The sequence below is a fragment of the Pyrus communis genome, chromosome 10 (genome assembly GCF_041283825.1).
Source record: "Pyrus communis isolate YQ-2024b chromosome 10, ASM4128382v1, whole genome shotgun sequence".
Lineage (NCBI taxonomy): Eukaryota > Viridiplantae > Streptophyta > Magnoliopsida > Rosales > Rosaceae > Pyrus > Pyrus communis.
The window spans coordinates 29,360,576-29,379,068 of NC_142574.1; the positions used below are offsets into that span (position 1 = coordinate 29,360,576).

At 36.5% G+C, this 18,493-nt stretch overlaps 3 protein-coding genes across 5 annotated transcripts; 2 read left to right on the forward strand and 1 right to left on the reverse strand.

Annotated features, from left to right (window-relative positions):
* Nucleotides 1–3,886, reverse strand: LOC137729573 (shaggy-related protein kinase eta). Of its 2 annotated transcripts, none has more exons than XM_068468548.2 (11): nucleotides 3,407–3,886; nucleotides 2,841–2,930; nucleotides 2,596–2,655; nucleotides 2,237–2,509; nucleotides 2,029–2,160; nucleotides 1,799–1,939; nucleotides 1,642–1,692; nucleotides 1,470–1,565; nucleotides 1,161–1,244; nucleotides 772–873; nucleotides 1–617 (listed from the first exon to the last, which is right to left on the reverse strand). In XM_068468548.2, the coding sequence occupies exons 1-11, from the start codon at nucleotides 3,419–3,421 to the stop codon at nucleotides 522–524; spliced, it is 1,140 nt and encodes a 379-aa protein (XP_068324649.1). In that variant the 5' UTR covers nucleotides 3,422–3,886; the 3' UTR covers nucleotides 1–521. The 2 variants fall into 2 exon arrangements, with proteins under 2 accessions (XP_068324649.1, XP_088533630.1); XM_088677504.1 differs by having other exon boundaries at nucleotides 3,268–3,667.
* Nucleotides 3,887–11,859: 7,973 nt separating this feature from the next.
* Nucleotides 11,860–13,186, forward strand: LOC137729575 (uncharacterized). Of its 2 annotated transcripts, XM_088677506.1 has the most exons (5): nucleotides 11,860–12,122; nucleotides 12,222–12,293; nucleotides 12,393–12,464; nucleotides 12,562–12,614; nucleotides 12,715–12,849. In XM_088677506.1, exons 1-5 carry the CDS (start codon nucleotides 11,873–11,875, stop codon nucleotides 12,751–12,753), a joined length of 486 nt encoding a protein of 161 aa, XP_088533632.1. In that variant the 5' UTR covers nucleotides 11,860–11,872; the 3' UTR covers nucleotides 12,754–12,849. The 2 variants fall into 2 exon arrangements, with proteins under 2 accessions (XP_088533632.1, XP_088533631.1); XM_088677505.1 differs by having other exon boundaries at nucleotides 12,562–13,186.
* Nucleotides 13,187–14,377: 1,191 nt separating this feature from the next.
* LOC137728526 (receptor kinase-like protein Xa21) lies at nucleotides 14,378–16,569 on the forward strand (the record flags this gene model as incomplete). Its single annotated transcript, XM_088678126.1, has 3 exons — nucleotides 14,378–15,986; nucleotides 16,078–16,310; nucleotides 16,438–16,569. Coding segments are annotated over 3 exons (1,881 nt in total), but the record flags the coding sequence as incomplete, so codon positions are not given.
* Between the last annotated feature and the right edge of the window lie 1,924 nt (nucleotides 16,570–18,493).

The window sequence follows — 18,493 nt, forward strand, 5'->3', positions numbered from 1 at the left end:
TACATTAACGAGACAATGCATTACACTAGAAAGTTTGAACAAACAGTAGCCAAGTAACAATATTTGTTCGGAATTTCAAGTCAGCGAGCCACCACAAACCACCGCAGGACTAAATACGAAACAACATTTAAGTAGAGGAAACCCATCCAGCAGCAACCAACAACATTCTCTATTATGAGAGCCCTTCTTCCTAGCTATATAAATACACGTTTCCAGGTTTTCGGGTTTCCTAGCTTTTCCTCGTCTAGCAGCAGCTTCCTTACCAGTCCGACTCCGGCTATCTTTTACTATGAAACATGTACATGAACAAAAAGGAATTTCGGGAAAAGGGAGGAAATCATAGAGGAGAGACCACATTACATGAAGCCATCCATCCCGCCGTAGTTTGTACTCTTCTTGGTAGAGCAACAAAATGACAATCGTCAGGCTTCAATCTGTCGTGATTTACCCACAAAGAAAGTAAAACCTTTGTGTCACACATCAACTAGAAGATAGCAACTTGGATTTTAACTTCTCCACACTTATGTGCCAGCCGGATGCGAGAAGTTCAGACCCATCTGGCGTTTCACATGATCAGGTATCAACCTATTGATAAGTTCTGGGGTGGTGCCGGACAACTGCAAGGAGGAATTAAGTATTTGTATTTAGGTAAATGATTATAAAGACCTTGAAATACAATTCATGCTTTTTTTTTCCTTTTTTTTTCTTTTTTTCTAGCTACCGACAGGCATGTTAGGGCTCCATAACCAGATTAAGAAGAAAACAACATACCTCCTGCTTGAAATTAAAGAGAGGTGGAAATGGGCGACCGTTTGGAAGACGAGCATTGGGCTCACGAAGGTCATCAAAGAAAGAATGTGCACATGCTTCTAGCTGCAAATACAAAAAGGGACGTGCAACAATAATGAAAAAGAGAACCTCATATATTGAAACAGAATTCCAAAGGTAAAATTGTTGAGCCAGGAAACTCATTTTTCACCAGTGAACAAAACTTAACTCATGAGCACCGAGAATCACACTCTCTCACAAATAGATAGAGAAAACAAATGCTTCACACCCTAATCTTAACTCACGAGTATTGATAAGCGACTATCAAACAAAATTGGATCCTCAAACAATAAATAATGACATCAGTATTAAATTAATTGCATTGAACTTACAGCTGTGCAGCGAAGACTTGGTGAGTATTGCAGCAGTCTTGAAGCCAGATCTATTGCTTCTGGAGGCATCCGTTTGTGGAAAACCTAAATTAAGGAGCCCGGGTTAATACGACCTACCACTACCACGTTAAAGAAACAGAGGAACTGAACTTTATAAATCCTACCAAGTGTCTTTTATTTATCAATATTATTTCGACAAAAGAGAAAATATGCTTACATTGCAAACACCTACAGAAAATGCCTAGCGTACCCAATAGATTATACATTAATGTGATCAGTGCAATATTGCAAGGAAGCAAATCCAAATACCTTGTGCCAAGGGTGAGCTTTTATCTGTGGAAACCGAAAATCAGTATAATTTGGATTCATGCAACGAATTTCTTCACGTGTTGGCGTGCCAAGAACCTGCAAGATATATTGTAAGATGCTGACTCATGATTACAAGAACTCCATAATTTAAGAATTGACTATCACTACTCACCTTGATGATCTCCACAAGCTGGTCAACTGCATTTTCTCCCGGGAACAATGTCTTCAAAAAACAGTTGACTATATATGAGTACATCTATAGTAGGAACTAAATCAATTGTGGAAACAGAATCAACTAACATCTTAGAACGTTATAAAGAACTGCTAACCTGGCCCAAAAGAAGCTCTGCTAGGACACAACCTGCTGACCAGATATCGATTGAAGTTGTATAATCCGTGGCACCAAATATAAGTTCAGGAGCCCGATAGAAACGTGAACATATGTATGATATGTTTCCTTCTCCTTTCACCTACACAAGAAAATTTACGATAAGTGAATGAAACCCTACATCGAGAGCCTGAAATACAAAAAAATATTTAAAGCCTGAAGGTAACATACCAGCACTTTTGCACTTCCAAAATCACAAAGCTTAACTTGGTGAGTAAGAGGATCAACCAGAAGATTTGGAGGCTTCAAATCCCTATGGCAAACTCCAGGAACGCTGTGTATGTAAGCCAGCCCTCTAAAAATCTGGAATGCATCGCCAAATTAGTGCCACAGAACATAAAACACGAAGCCAACATCCGGAAGGTTCATCATGTATTACCTGGTACATGTAAAGCTTGACATAGATCAGTGGCATTCTCTGGTTTGCATTGCTGTAATGCTTCAAAACGCGGTACATAGTCTCCGGGACATATTCCATAACCAGATTGAGAAAGAGTTCATTTTTACTGGTAGTGGAAAAGAAACAGTGCTTCAAAGAAACCACATTTGGATGGTCCATCACACGCATCAATTGAAGTTCCCGATTCTTGTATCTTCTGTCCTGCAAAACCTTCTTTATAGCCACAGTCTCGCCACTTTCCAAGCATTTCGCCTGATCGAAAAGAATTATCAGCTTCAATCACAACAAATGAACTGGTACCAGGTCACAAAACCTACAAAGATGATATCTTGACATACCTGGAAGACAATTCCAAATGAACCGGTTCCCACAACGCGCTCCGCCATGTAACTAATGGTCTGCAAAAAAAGCATAACACCCAAACAAATCAACTTCCGAAGAGAGGATAACCAACCCGATCAGCGATAAAAACATCTAGATATCAAAAATTGGATTGACAATCATATTTTAACCATTCAAATCAATCAAGAAGCAAATTTAAACAACGACACGCAGGTAATAGAGCAAATTCCAAGGATGGTACCTGTTTTGGTTCTCCATTTTTGCCTCCAATGGTTGTGGATATGATGTGACCGGTCGGATCGCTACCGTCTACAACGGGAGCAGAAATTTCCTGCACAACACGTAAAGTTACGACTTTGAAGTAAACAAATTTACCACAAAATATATGGAATTCACCATTAGAGCCACCAGAAACACGCAAAACACAACCGCGGATCACCAAAAAAAACCCAAAAGCTTCATGAAACGAAATCCTTAAAAGATCACCGAAAACATAAACAAATATTTTGTTATTTTTTCACAGATCGGTAGCAAGTGATGCAAGTGCGATGCAGATTGAAAACTTCCAAATTTAACCCAAATTACATAAAACCTTCCGACTTTAATCGAACCCAATTGATTCACATCACTGTGATCTGAACTAATACTGGAAGTACCCCAATAAAAACCTTGAATTTGAAGAACCCAAGCTCAAGCCAAAATCCAGATCAGAGAAAAAGAAACAGAACTGCTCAGCTGAGAAAGTTTCTACCTTCCGCAACCAAACATCAAAAAATTAGGGAAAGTAATGAGGGACTGAGAGAGTACCTTATCCTCAGCCATGCTCAGATGGGAAGGAAGAGGAGAGAGAAAGAGCGAAAGAGAGAAAGAGGAAGAGGGGAGAGAGAGAGAGAATCAGACTGTAAATTTTGTGGGGAGGAAGGAGAAGACCATGGCGGTGGCGGTAGTAGTGGTGGCGGTGGTGGATGAGAGAGAAGAGGAAGAGGAAGCGAGAGAGAGAGAGAGGGGGATGAAGAGGAAGAAGAAGAAGAAGAAGAAGAAGAGAGAAGAATTAGAGGTGTCCGGTACAAACAACTCCCATGTGACTCCAGCTCTTCCTTTTCAGTTTTTGCTTCTCTCTCTCCTCTCTTTCTCTCTCTACCCAATGGAGTGGGCCCCCTGGTCTATTCCTTGCCTCCAATTACGACTTTGCCCCGCCTTTTCCTTTCTCTCGTCCGCCGACGTCGTCAATTGCCCGATTTCTCACAACCTTTGTGTTTCTTTCACTTTTTCTAATTTCCTCCCCCTACAATTATGCAATTTCCTTTTCGATTATTTAATTTCATCTTTTTGCGGGTTTTTTTTTCAACGGTTAGACTAGTGATCTGTCTTTGTATCTATATCGTGAGAAATAGTAGTGTTTTTGTAACAACGTCACGTAATGTTGTTATTATATATTCATAGGTAAATGTAAAGAGAAATGTTACAGAGATTCTTTTAAAAATACGTTTCTTTGTAAATTATTTGTCACTTTAAGTTTTTTACACAATATTTTATGATGTTAGTACTGAAATTGACCGTAAACTGTGAGGTATCAGAAAATCCATAGAAAGTTTCAATTTGAAAGTCTCATTAGCATTTCTCTAACGTAAATTAGGGTGTACACTTTAGCTAGTTTACTGACCAACCCATTCAAAATTGATTGGATTGAGTTTGGTTATAAACTTTAGAGATTTACATTTGAAAAAATCTAATTGCTTGTCCACTAGGTGGGTTGAGTTGGATTTGAAGTATTATTAATCAGATTGAAATCGCCCAATCTGAATATCAACAATCTTAGACATACATGTATATTACCTATAATGTAATAGTTGTTAAGCACACTTGTCTATTTATACTTGATTTCAGTAATTAAATTTAAATATGACATATATTTTAAATTAGTTGTCACTTACATTACATGCACTTAACAAATAAGAAACATAGTAAATAATCACAATCTGTGAAATCGTCCAACTCAACCCGCCTTAGAATAGTTTGGATGGCTTAGTTTGCCCAATTTCTTAAGTGAAGGTGAGTTTAAATAAGGGGTGTGACTACTATCCATATACCCTTTTTACTTCTCACACATCTTTATCAATTTATATCATTTAATTTTCTTCAATTCATTCAATCCGATGATCAAAAATTGAAAGGGGTGCACACCCCTTAAATAATGTCAATCCAAACATATTGAGTTATTAAACGAGTTAAAGTCCAACCCGACTAACACACTCAATATTCACGTCCAATATAAATATACCGTTGTATAAGAATTTTAATGGATCGGAAAATCACCCTTTGTCCTGTCTTTTGTTTCTCTTTTGCCTAGGTTTTTTTCCCAGCCACAGAGAATCATCATCAAGATATTAATTGAATTGCCTACAATTTCCCCAACACACCATTAGCAACGAAAATTGAAAAGACATGGCATGGGGCTTTCACTTATCACAGTCAGATTTAGATATCCCCGATTGTACGTACCGAATGTTATTCCCATCTCACGTCATGTGACTAAATAATTAGTTATGATGAGTTTTTCAATTAGTTTTGAGGAGTTTTTTGTTTTCCTGTTGGACGTCGGAGAACACTTCAATACTTCGGTTATATTCACCAACATATACAATTGCTAGACATGATAGGATACGTTCACTCGTCGCTGCCAAACTTAGATAGCTCAACTGTACGTATTGTTGTCTTTCTCGTCACGTGATTAGACAATTGGTTATAATCTTCTATTAAAAATTAATTTGGTTATATTATGTACTTATGTATACAACAACTACATTGAGTTTTCTCCTGCAATTAGAGATATGTGAACGTGGTTTCCTTACCTATATAATTGTTCTAAAAATCTCTGCCTAGCGTTGCCTAGGTGCTAGGCAGTTGGTCACCGTCCTGATTAATGCCTAGACGTTTGAAAATTAAGAAATGACACCTAAACTTACTGAGGCACCTGCCTAACCCGCCCAGACCCACCCAGACACCCGCCTAGGCTGTGACTCATTTAGACAGAAAATAGATAACTTTCATTTTGCATTCTATTTTTTCAATAAATTGTAAAAGACTTGTTGAATACTTAAAGGAACACACATTATATACTTGTCCTCCAGGTTTTCATTATGTTCCAATAGCTCATAATATATATGTCATTCCATTTTGTATTTTATGATGAAATCATTTATATTTTAAGTATCAATAGATATTTATTTACATAAAATATAATAGATTTAATTAAATCTGTTTAATCCGCCTAGGCGTCTAGACGTTAGGCCCCAACCAGTAACCCAACTAGCATCTAGCGTTTTTTAGAACCGATATTTTTGTTTAATCGAAACAAAGAAACGGTATTATCTCTTCCTCTAATATCTTGCCATAATATTCTAGATTGGGTGAAGTTTAGTAAGTTTTATAGGTCTACTCTTGGAGTGTACTCCAAGCCTTTCTGAAACCCTAGTCGATCCTCCTGTCTCCTCCTGTCTCCCCCTGTCTCTAGTCTTTCTCATGGCCACCGATTCTTCCTCCTCTATTTCTTCTTCCTCTTCCTCTTCATCCGTCACCCCCACCCACTTCTCTAACCCTAGCACTGCAAGCTTCCTCAAACTCGATGAAGAAAGCTCAATGGCTTCGACAGATGAAGCCGTTTCTCATTGGCCAAAGTCTATACAAATTTGTTGATGGGTTTCACTCTGCTCCTCCTGCCACCATTCTCATCGTGCCGCCGACCGATCCCAAGTCTTCCAACAGCCACGATCAAAACATCCAATCATGTGATGACGGCTTGAATCCAACATGATATTTTACTTTAAACTAATTAAATTGCGGAAAGAGCGAAAGATCCAAACTTCGGTTTAGAAGAACAAACACATTTTGTTTTAGCTAATTTAGCTACACCCATGTATGCATGATAATCAAACACTTTAAATGTTTGCTTCATCCATGAAATTATAAAGTAGCTAAGTTTATGTTTGATCAGACAATAAAAATTGCAGGATTGCTCACTCCTAGTACTGCAAGCCTTGTGGTCCAATGGCCACAAAGGAGTAGGGTTTATGAAGTTGAGTTGAATTGCATTTATGCCCTTGATCAACTCTGTTACATGGATTAGGCAGTTGATGGTTTAATGAATGAGGATTTCCCAGATCCTCTTTGTGAGAATCTCGGGAATTCTCAAATCGTGTCCGTTCATCATATATCGTGCGATCAGCTTTCGTCATGTTTTGTTCATGTTTAATTTTAAATAAAATTATTTAAAATAATTTCTGATCGCACAATGTACGATGAACATATGAGAATCACAAGGAGGATCCGGAGAGATCCTCATTCTGGTTTAATTAGTTTTACTAATATAAAACTTCAACCAAATATAAAATTAAGGAACGAATAATTAAACGAGAAGAGTGAGTCAGAAAGTGGAAACCTCAATAATACATGTCTTAATATTTTGAAGGTTAGATTGTCTTTTTCGCAGTCTTCAAAGACTTTGTAAACCTCCATATTTTATTATTCTTTGACCCATCGATCAACCTACTCTATCTCTATCCCAATTCAACACCACTAAAGCATTACACAATCATACAAATATTTACTTCTTGATTAGCCGAAAGAAAAAGCTCTAAAGTTAATATAAAATATCACTTCATATTAATTAATTGCTCATGGAACCATTAGATTTATTTTATTTTATTTTGTCAATAAAAATATAGAAAGAGATTGGTTACTCTCACCATCAACGTCAGATATAAGCACAATCTGGAGCCGAAAGGACTTATGCGTTACACCTAACTGCAGTTGTCACCTATGAATTTATATAAGAATTTACAGATCGCATATTAATGAGGATTGCTGGAAAAGATATTCAAACCTAACTTACTACCGCCACTTATATAGTCGGTGAATTTTTACTCACTGCCATTATACTTTGAAATAGCGATGAGCATTAGCACTATTTGATTGTCATTAAATACATGCAATTGAATCCATCTATTACATAAATCTCAAAGTTTAAACTCATATAATAACTATCATGATTTTAGAGCATGCATTATTAGAGCCAGATGCACAAGGGGATGTAGGTGGTACCAGGACCACATGAGATTCAGAAAATATACATGTGAAAGTTTTCTGGATCCTTAGAATGTTTTGAATGGGTTCCTTTGTACCTACTAAATGTTTGATGTAATACATGCTAGGCATATATCGACAGGTTGCGTGGACAACACTCGACAAATTCTTCAATATCACTCATCAAGTCTTCGACGAAATACCCCAATGAATAAACTAAAACCATTTGTGCACACTTCGCATTTTATTTCTATCTAAAAAAACTTAAACTTTTAAGATCATCCAAAATTCATCCAGTAGCCTAGTCATTAGCCACAGTGTGAAAAGGGTGTGCCTAATCATTTTGTCTGAAGACTGCCCTTGGTCTAATGTCTTTCTATTAAAAGCACTGTTTGTTTTGACCACTATTACATGTGATAATTATTTTCTACTGCTCAATGCATAATTTCTTTTTGGAAAGCTATTAATTTTTTATGTTGATTTCATCATAAATTACTGAAATTATCATGAGAATTACCTAAAGCCTACAAACTTTGCATATACACGTCGGATTAATTAGTTGGAGTAATTTAGCACTCAAACATGTTCTTTGTTCTTACATATTAACGGATACCTCATTCCTACTTTACAAAATTTCTCTAATTTTTTCCGACTCATTTATTGTAAATGAAAATTTGCTATAGATGGTTATGCATCATTAAGACGTGCTCATAATCAGGCTTAAGTTTTAGAAATTCTTTCCATTCTTTTATTCAAAAATTTTATTTTGATACGTATTTTTTTAAGATTTGATGTGAATCGTATTGGTAAAATTTTATTTTCCAACTTTTCTTTGGTTCAATTGTACTGATGAGAAATTACTGAAATTTATCTATGCTTGTTTTGTTATGTGTACAGGCATGGCGAATCAAGGGTTGAACTAGCCACACCAGAACAAGAATTGTACAAGGAAAGTGTGAACAAACTCTCCCAAGCTTCTAATGTGTTATGCTGCAAAAGTCTAATGACCCCAAAAGGCTGCCTTTAGGGCTTCATCCTTTAGGCATTTAGAAAACGTCTATAAACTAGTAATGTTATTTATACTATATTTTTATACCATCTTAGGTGATATTTGATATGAACAGCCACATCATTTGAAAAATTTGCAAAACTTAAGGAAATGAAGAAGAAAGACTTATCGTATACTACAATTATAATTTAATTAACTATTGTTTTAATTATTAATTTATTAAATAATAAATTAATTTTAAAAATATAATTAATTCAAATAATGTGATTGTCCGATGATGAGGTTACTCGTTTCATCAAAATGGACGGCTGACTGATCACCGGGCTTGGTATCTATTACTATTACTAGGACAAAAGTTACTACTATAAATTTGTAGCTTCGGTGGTCAGTGGAGGACAATTAATTGGATTTTGGTCAAACTTGAATAAGATATAACTCGTTTGGATGTGATTTTAAAATAAAAGTGTTTTTGATGAAAATATTTTTAGAAACAATCCTTAGTAAAAATGTTAATAAATTCTGAAAAAATACTTAAGGTGCTTCTTGTAAAAAGCACTTAAAGTGCTTTTGAAACCTAAAAACATTTTTTCTAAAAGCACTTTCAATTATTTTAAAAACACATTTAAACGAGTTCATAGATGCGATGGTCGAAGCCTGGTTCGTCGTCGTCGTCTGAATTCTGCAGCCTCCGCTGCTGCTAATGCTATTGCTACTGGGGAACCCACTGCAGTGCCCGTAAGGTGGACTCATCTCACGGTCTAGACAGCACCGCGTCTTGCGATAGGGAGATGGCTGGACGTTGGGCTTTGGTAATACTCAAAGAAATGGAGAAACACTTATCCCCTTAAGGGTGACAGCATTTTTTGGGCTCTATGTAAAAATGATGGGTTGGAAGGCTTGTCGAGGATAAAACATTGATTGGGCCAACGTGGGCTTTTGTGTCTGAGGTTGTTAACTTGTAGGAAGAAGTGTTAATTTGGTGTAGGGATTACAGTATTTTCTTGAGGCTTGTTTTGCCCAGGCAAAGGGCAAAAATTCTCTCCCCCTTGATGAGAAAATGGCCTCCACTGGTGTAAGCTTGCTAGGCAAGTGGTGGGCCAATTTAAGAACGACAACAGCTCGAGAAGGTTAGTCTGAGTAGCTCTTAAGAGTTCTAAGGGCAACACCATTGTCACGCGAGCAAAACCTTAGGGCTACCGCCCTCATGTCGGATTTGGTCATTTCGCTACTCCAATCCAATGGTTGTGACTACCATTAAAATTATAATAAAAAATCTAAATTAAAAAAATGAAAGCTAAAATCTTGAAAATATTTATTTATTTTTCCTATAAATACCTAATCATCGTGTTCACTCTCCGCGCTAAAACTCTATACAATTTATTTCTTTCAAATCTTTATTTGCTTAAAAAAATGAATTGTGAATAGTAAATTCCCTTGGAAATGGATAAGAAGAGGTATAAAAAATTGTTAATTAATATGAACAGTAATTGCCCAAGCCTTCTTATCCGCTTTGCCAAGACAATATGGGTGGACTTGCTCTAATAGTGCGAGGGTGGAATAACTTTGAAGAACTTTTGTCGGAAAATTGAAATACTAAGCAATATTCGACACCAAATTTTTATCAAGGTCATTAGCTAAGTAGCCAAATTGATTTCAAAGCATTGGTATTGAACTACATGCCTAATGGGAGCCTTGAGAAATACTTGTGTTCTCAAAACTTTTCATTAAAAAGAAAAATTTACTTGAAGTTTCCCTGGAAATTAAACTATTACACTTCAGAACTTTTGTTTTTACGCTGGCTTCTCCTCCAAGTTCAACTTTCCTATATATATTCAACAGTTCTAACTTCATTCCGATTGATGACCTCAATATTGAAGTTTATTATTCACGCATCGAGCTTCTAGAAATTTGTACTCAGTCTATGAATACATAGAATATTGGCTCGTCTGAAAGTGTATTTAAAAGGATTCAAAGCGCTTTTAAAATGACCTCAATACTCTCTTTTTATTTGTGCATGATAGATTGCTTATATCCATTATGAAATTAGCTCTATAACTGTTCTGCATAATCACCAGAGGTCGAGGATTAACATGCAGGATGTTGTCGTCACACTCAACAAAACAAAGGTTAGGTTTTTAAAGTTTACGGCAATGTCTTATAGTCTTCTTAGCATTACCTTTAAATTAATATTTCTTAAGTCGTTGTTTACTTTTTAAACGATTTCTTCCAACAGATTAAATTAATATTCCTTAAGTCGTTGTTTACTTTTTTTAAACGATTTCTTCCAACAAATTAAAATAATATTCCTTAAGTTGTGGTTTACTTATTTTAAACTATTTCTTCCAATTTCTTCATACCATGCTCAAATCATAAGAACAAGCAGTAACAATTAATTATTACTATTATCAATTCGAATAGTCCGACTTGCCTAATTCTTTATCATCATGTACTTTCGATTTTTCTTTTAAACAACACAATTTGCGAAAGCCTCTTTCAACTTTTTACAATTATCGATTTCCTTGTGATCTATCCTCCAAAAAAACATAATTTATTACTCAATAATGTTAGGGTTTTGGGTTAATAGGGAAGGATAGGGTTTTGGTTCTTAGGGAAAGGTAGGGGTTTGGTTCTCCAGAGCTTCTTTTGTGCTTCTCCGGTCAAAGACAACTATATGTTGTCACCCCTATAAAGGTCCGGTATCTCTTCAGAATGGTGTTTACACCACCTAACCTTTTTTGTTACTGCTTGCATCTGGGCATTTAGTTGCCCATTGTATGCTTGGTATCGGCTGAGGACCAGAAACATGGCGATCGATATTGATGTGGTTTCATTGGATATGCAGATTTGGCACTTTTTCCCCGACATTGTGACTATGATGGGTTTGAGTTGTGCTCCATGTGGTGGTTTTTCTTGGATTTTTGTCCACTGGTCGTCTTCACCGATTCGGCTGCGTACAAGGTTGGTGAAGCTTTGTTTAGGGTTATTAGGTTTTTTGGTGTGGTCACTTTCGGGCCTCTACAATTGGGCTTAGTTTTTGGACTCCTATGTAATTTTTGCTTTAGGCATGGATAGGAAACTTTACTCATGCATTATGTGCATATGTGGCGTCTTGTCTGTACCGACCTTTCTTTTAGGGCTGTTTTTATTTCTTGCTTTCACCTACGGAATCTTTGTAATTTGTTATGCTGGAATTTAGAAACAACAGTTTTGGTGGTACGTTGCCCTCGGAATTGTCTCATCTTCGCAAGTTGAAGTTGATTAGCTTCAGATTCAACAACTTTGCAGGAACCATTCCATCATGGTTCGGGTCCTTATCTGAACTTCAAACCTTCGATTTGTATGGTAATCAATTTTCAGGTTCCATACCCAATAATGATATATTCAACTTATCTGCACTGCAAGTACTTGATCTAAGAAACAACCAGCTATCCGGTACGTACATACTTACCAATTACCAAACTGGTGATCATTACTTAACTTTTAGTTATCTATCTGGTCTTTTAATTTTATACAATTCCAAAATTTTTATAGGTAGCATACCAAAAGAAATCGAGAAGTTAACAATGCTGAAAGAGATATTACTTGGACAAAACAATTTCAAAGGTATGATTCAATCCGCTGAACTTGTTGCACTGAATATTTATCTTAATTACTCTATTGGTTCCTAACTACGGGGATGCACATATTTTATTTAATTAACAGGTATCATACCAAGAGAAATCGGGAACCTAACTATGCTCAAGATGGTATACCTTGACTATAACATGTTCGAAGGTAGGACAAACTCGGGTTTATCCTTCCTCTACGTTAACAAAATCCCTTTCAGAGTGGCCAGATGATGATTTTAACACGTATTTTGTTGATTTTTCAGAAATCCCAAACTTGATTGGCAGTAAAGATCAGGTGGAGAAGTTGTATGTGCAGGTTAATGCCCTAAAAGGGCCTCTTCCGTTGTCTGTCTTCAATATGTCGTCTTTGAAAATTTTGGCTCTAACAGCTAACAACATGACTGGTAGTATTCCAGACAATTTATGTCAACATTTTCCAAGTATTCAGATCTTGAGTTTGATAAGCAACAAATTTGATGGTCCACTTCCATCCAAATTATGGCAATGCAAGGAGCTTCTTGAGTTCTTATTAGACTATAACAACTTCGGTGGAAACATACCGAAAAGTATCGGGGACTCGACCCAGTTAATAGAGATCAGTATAAGAGGCAACAACTTGACAGGTACCTGCCAACTCATTCCAACTCTACTTATATATTACCTTGTATTTGAGAAGAGGTTCATAACTCTTTTCAATTTATTTTAGTTCTAGTTTGGCTTCAGGCTTAGCCTCAGTTGTTGCCAATGACAGAAGTAGAGAGCGAGCCTTGTTTTTTTACTCACTTTTATCAGAACTCAACCCCCTTTTTATTGACTCGAGAATTGCTATTGGCACTTCAAATATCTCATTTTGCATTCAAAACTTTTTATAATTAGAAAAAAAAAAAATACACTTGTAAGAAGTGTAAAATGAAAATTTTAAAGTGCTAATAACATTTCTTATATATTATGTTGTTCCTGTCATGATTATTTCTTAATTTAAATGTGGGTTGACAGGTAAATGAATCGTTCAAAATATTAACATGCTATAATTAACGGATAAAACTAAGTACTTAATTTTGAAGTCTCACCAATCTTTTGTTAAAAATAGAAATTGCTGACATAACTTGAGGAGATTATTGTAAAGCTTTCTATATATTGAAGTCAACATGTTCAATAAGGATCCGTTCTATAATCGTTCGCTTTTTGTTTTTTATTTTTTGTGCTTGAGATAAGAGAAAAATATGAGGGAGATGACAAATGAAGGTTGGTGGGAGAGTAGAAATATAATAAAAGAATAAATGAAAAGAAAATCTTGAATAGTCTTGTGCACCTCTCATACCATCCACTCTTCTTTATATCTCATTTCTCACATGTATATATATTTTTCTATACTCTGACATATATAAAAATAAAACAAAAAAAATATGAAATGATTATCAAATGGGCTATAGTCTAAAGAACAAATTGATATCTTAGTTAGAAAATTAAAAGATATTCTCACAGCAACTAAATAATACAAACGAAATGTTTTGCTTAGCTTACTGGCCGTATCCTTCCATCTTTGCAGCCCATTTCCTCAAAAGTTTTCAATCCTCTTTTAATTTTTATTTTCTCTTTAACAATTCAGTGAAACTATTGAATAATATGAAGCATTTAAGAATGCTAAGGCCATTAAACTAACTTGGGTGGTAACGTTAATTATGGCAGGTACGATACCAGATGAGACTGGTGATTTTTAAAATTTACAGATTTTAACACTCGATTTTAATAATCTTAATGGTCCCATTCCACGCAAAATCTTCAATATGTCCATGTTGAGACAAATTTCACTAGTTGATAATCAACTCTCAGGAAGTCTTCCAACAGACATAGGCATTGGAGTTCCAAACCTAGAATTCATGTTTGTTGCAATGAATAATCTCAGTGGACTAATCCCCAACTTTATCTCCAATGGCTCTAAGCTCACGAGGCTAGACATGTCTTCAAACTCATTTTCTGGGTTTATTCCTAACAATTTATGTGCCTTAACAAACCTTGAGTACCTTAACTTACACACAAACAATTTAACGATTGATACTTCAAGCCCTGAAGTAAACATCCTTTCTTGTATGGGTTTGGGAACTCTACTTGTCTAACAATCCATTAAATGCCACTCTTCCAGCTTCCCTTGGAAATTTGTCTACGTCGCTTGAATATCTTCATTTAGTCTTTTGCAATTTGAGGGGTAGCATTCCCAATGATATTGGAAACTTCAGTAGCTTGATATCCTTAGGGATTGTATCCAATCTATTGAGTGGGTCAATTCCAACTTCTGTGGGAAGACTAAGGAATCTCCAGGGTCTCTATTTGTATGATAACAAGTTGCAAGGATACATCCCAGATGAACTTTGTCTACTGGACAACCTAGTTGAATTGAATATCAGGGGTAATCAACTCTCTGGTTCCGTACCTTCCTGCCTAGGTAATTTAACTGCAAAACTTAGAAAGATATCATTAGAGTCCAATTTGTTAACTTCCACAATACCATCTACCTTATGGAAGGTTACATATATATTGATCCTAGACTTGTCATCCAATTTACTCGTTGGTCCTCTCTCAGAAGATGTTGGAAAACTGAAAGTTGTGATAGAAGTGAATTTATCAAATAACCATTTATATGGTGCTATACCAAGCAGTATGAGTGGACTCCAGGATTTGGTTAGTCTGTCCTTGGAAAATAATAATTTAGAAGGTCATATCCCCAGTTCATTTGGAAACTTGCTAAGCCTGGAACTCTTGGATCTATCCAAAAACAATCTTTCCGGAGTAGTTCCAAAGTCTCTTGAAGCACTCATTCATCTCAAGTATCTGAATTTGTCTTTCAACACCCTCCAAGGTGAAATTCCTACAAGTGGACCTTTTCAAAACCTCTCAGCTCAATCATTTGTCCCGAATGGTGCACTCTGTGGTGAATCCCGACTACGTGTTCCACCCTGCAAAAATAGTACAGCGTCTCAACCACATTCAAGGAAAGCTAGAATATCCACCCTGAAATATATAATTCCAGGGATCACATCAGCAATACTCCTATTGGCCTTTATATCGATGTTGATACTACGGAGGAAAAGGGGGAATGCTATAGTTGCAACAAATACTGCGTTGGTACCTCTACTTCTCTGCAGAAGAGTTTCATACCTAGAACTTCTAAGGGCGACAAATGGATTTAGTGCAAACAACTTACTTGGTACAGGGGGTTTTAGCACAGTATATAGAGGGGCACTTTCAGATGGGATAGATGTTGCTGTAAAGGTCTTCAATTTACAAGTAGAAGGGGGTTTCAAGAGTTTTGACAAGGAATGTGAAATGCTAAGCAATACACATCATCGAAATCTTCTCAAAATCATTGGTTGTTGCTCCCAAATTGATTTCAAAGCCGTGGTACTGGAATACATGCCTAACGGGAGCTTAGAGAAGTGGTTGTTCTCTTCAACATGTTCTTTGAATGTCCTTGAGAGGTTGAATATAATGATACATGTTGCATCGGCATTGGAATACCTTCACCATGGCTATCAATTACCTATTGTTCATTGTGATTTGAAGCCAAGCAACATACTCCTAGATGATGACATGGTTGCACATATTGCTGATTTTGGAATCGCAAAACTTTTGGGAGGAGATTCTGTGACTCAGACGTTGACCCTAGCCACAATTGGGTATATGGCTCCAGGTGATCTTGCTAACTGCATAATTTATCTTTCAATTTTATATTTGTTGCATGCATGTGTATGATGAAGTTTAACTTGTAATTTTGCTTCCAGAGTACGGAATGGAAGGAATTGTTTCGACAAGAGGGGAAGATGGAATAGTAGAAGTTCTGGATGCCACTTTACTTGGTATAGAGGATGATGATGATAAATTTGTGGTCAAGAGAGATTGTTTGTCATCCCTTATGAGATTGGCCTTAGCGTGTTCTGCGGAGTCACCGCAAGAGAGGATAAACATGCAAGATGTTGTTATCACCCTCAATAAAATCAAGACAAAGCTTTTGAAGGTTGTTGCATGAGGTAGTCTGCAGTGTTGCATACTGTTGGAGGTGTCTATTCTTATGTATTAAGATTCACTTGTTTTACATTACTATCATCATTAAATTACTGAGTGTTACTTATGTTGTTGTGTAGGAGGACAGGGAAGCCAAACTTTTCAACAGATTGAAGTAAAATGCAGTTGTGTCTATGTATGATCTATCTTTCTTTTTTTTTTATTGAGGCTGCTAGTATGGTTTTGATGGACTCATGCGTCTCATGTTCGAAACTCGCTGTCTCTAAATTATTATAATAGTTTCGAACATTCTTCTATTCCCTTAATAATAATAAATTTAAAAAAAAATGTGTGCAAAATGAGTTTACTTCTTAATTATACTTTACTTTTTCTTAAATTTTATCTTTTTTTTTTATTAAGGCTACTAGTATAGTTTTGATGGATCCATGCGTTTCAGGTTCGAGAGTCGTCATCTCTAAATTGGTATAATAGTTTCGAACATTCGTCTCTTTCCTAAATAATAATAAATTTTAAAAAAAAAGTATGCAAAAAGAATTTACTTCTTAATTATACTTTATTTTTTCCTAAATTTTTTTGTAACAGTGGTTCATTATTCACCCTTTTTTTTTTATCTTTGGACAGTCACACAATTTTTTTAATTTTTTTTAATTTTAGTGACCATTGTATCCCATTGTTAAAGTTACTAAACCACCCAACTAAATTTTAGGGATAATTCAAATGGTTAGGTTTCGGATTAGGGTGCTGCAGCCTCCACCTAACTCTCTCTCTCTCTCTCTCTCTCTAGTGGGTGCACAACCACCCATACCCTGTATCCACTCTCTCTTCTCACTTTTTTAAATCCTCACCGAAATAATGGTGACTGATCCTCCTCCCACCTTCAAATTAGTGGATATGCGAACAACCATTTTCTAGCCACCTTGAGTGGTGCTGCAGCTTACAATAAAAGAAGAAAAGCCATTGTTTCTCTAATCTCTCTGTGCAACGGGTCTCCATAGCTTTCGCCATATCAATTTTGACAGTACAGATGAGAGTGATGGGCTCTGGATTGGATGGGGACTAAGATTTGTTGTTTTTGGAGAAGAATGAGGAATGGTGGGGAAGAAGAAGAAGAAGAAGAAGAAGAAGGGGTTTGCAGGGGGGTGAGTTGGATTCACGATTGAGATGGTTGTGCCAATTATTTTTCTCTATTTTTGAGCAGAGATAGTTTAGGAATATTATAAATATAGGTGTCCAGAGAACCATGCAAATTTAATTGTGGATGTTAAAAAAAGGTAATATTAGGGAGACTAAAATTTTAAACCAAATGATGTGTCACCAATAGAAAATAGGCCTAATCGGATAAATAGTCCCTGTGGTCATAAGGTATTCGGAAGGTAGCCCTGTGGTAAAAAAATTCGGATTTAAAACCTTGTGATCTAAGTCTGTTAGGATTTATACCCAAAATTGAAACTTCCGTCGTTCCTCCGTTAGTATCATGCGCGTGAGTGTCACATGTGAGGATAAGATGGTCATTTCATCCCCGTTTCATTATAAACAAATAATTTTTGGGCCCCTCATCCCATTCTCTCTCTTTCAAACTCTCCATTTTCTCCCAACGTGCCCCAGAAAACAGGCACCGACCAGTAGGAAAATTTTCTACTCCGTTCACCCTAAAATCTCTACCAAAACACAAGAAATTTATCTCAAAACGAAGATCACAAATCAAAGAGTAGAAATATACCCTTTTTACACCAAGTCGTGGCCAGATAATGGCCTGAGAATGGCCTGAGGTTGTCAGCCCGAAACTGGGCTTTTGGTTTCTCGCAAAATTGAGGCAGATTCAGGTCTCCCATGCTCAAATTCGAACCTCAGGATGAAGGGGAAGTGATCCACGGTCCAAGTCTCGTCCAATCTGACCAGGAATTGACGGATATTCATCTGAAAATTGCAAGGTGGTTTAGGGTTTAGTCCATCTATGTTGTTGTACAGAGAAGATGAGGGGTTAGAGAAACTGGGGAGTTGAGCGTTGAGGGAGTAAAGAAGAGAGAGTGACACAATTATGGTGGTGATCTGTTGATGGCCGTTCTCTAGGGCTCTGCGTCTCTGTGAACACAGAGAAGAAAAGATGGTGAGCGTTGGGAGAGAAGGGAGAGTTTGAGGGAAAATGACCATCTTATCCTCACATGTGATACTCAC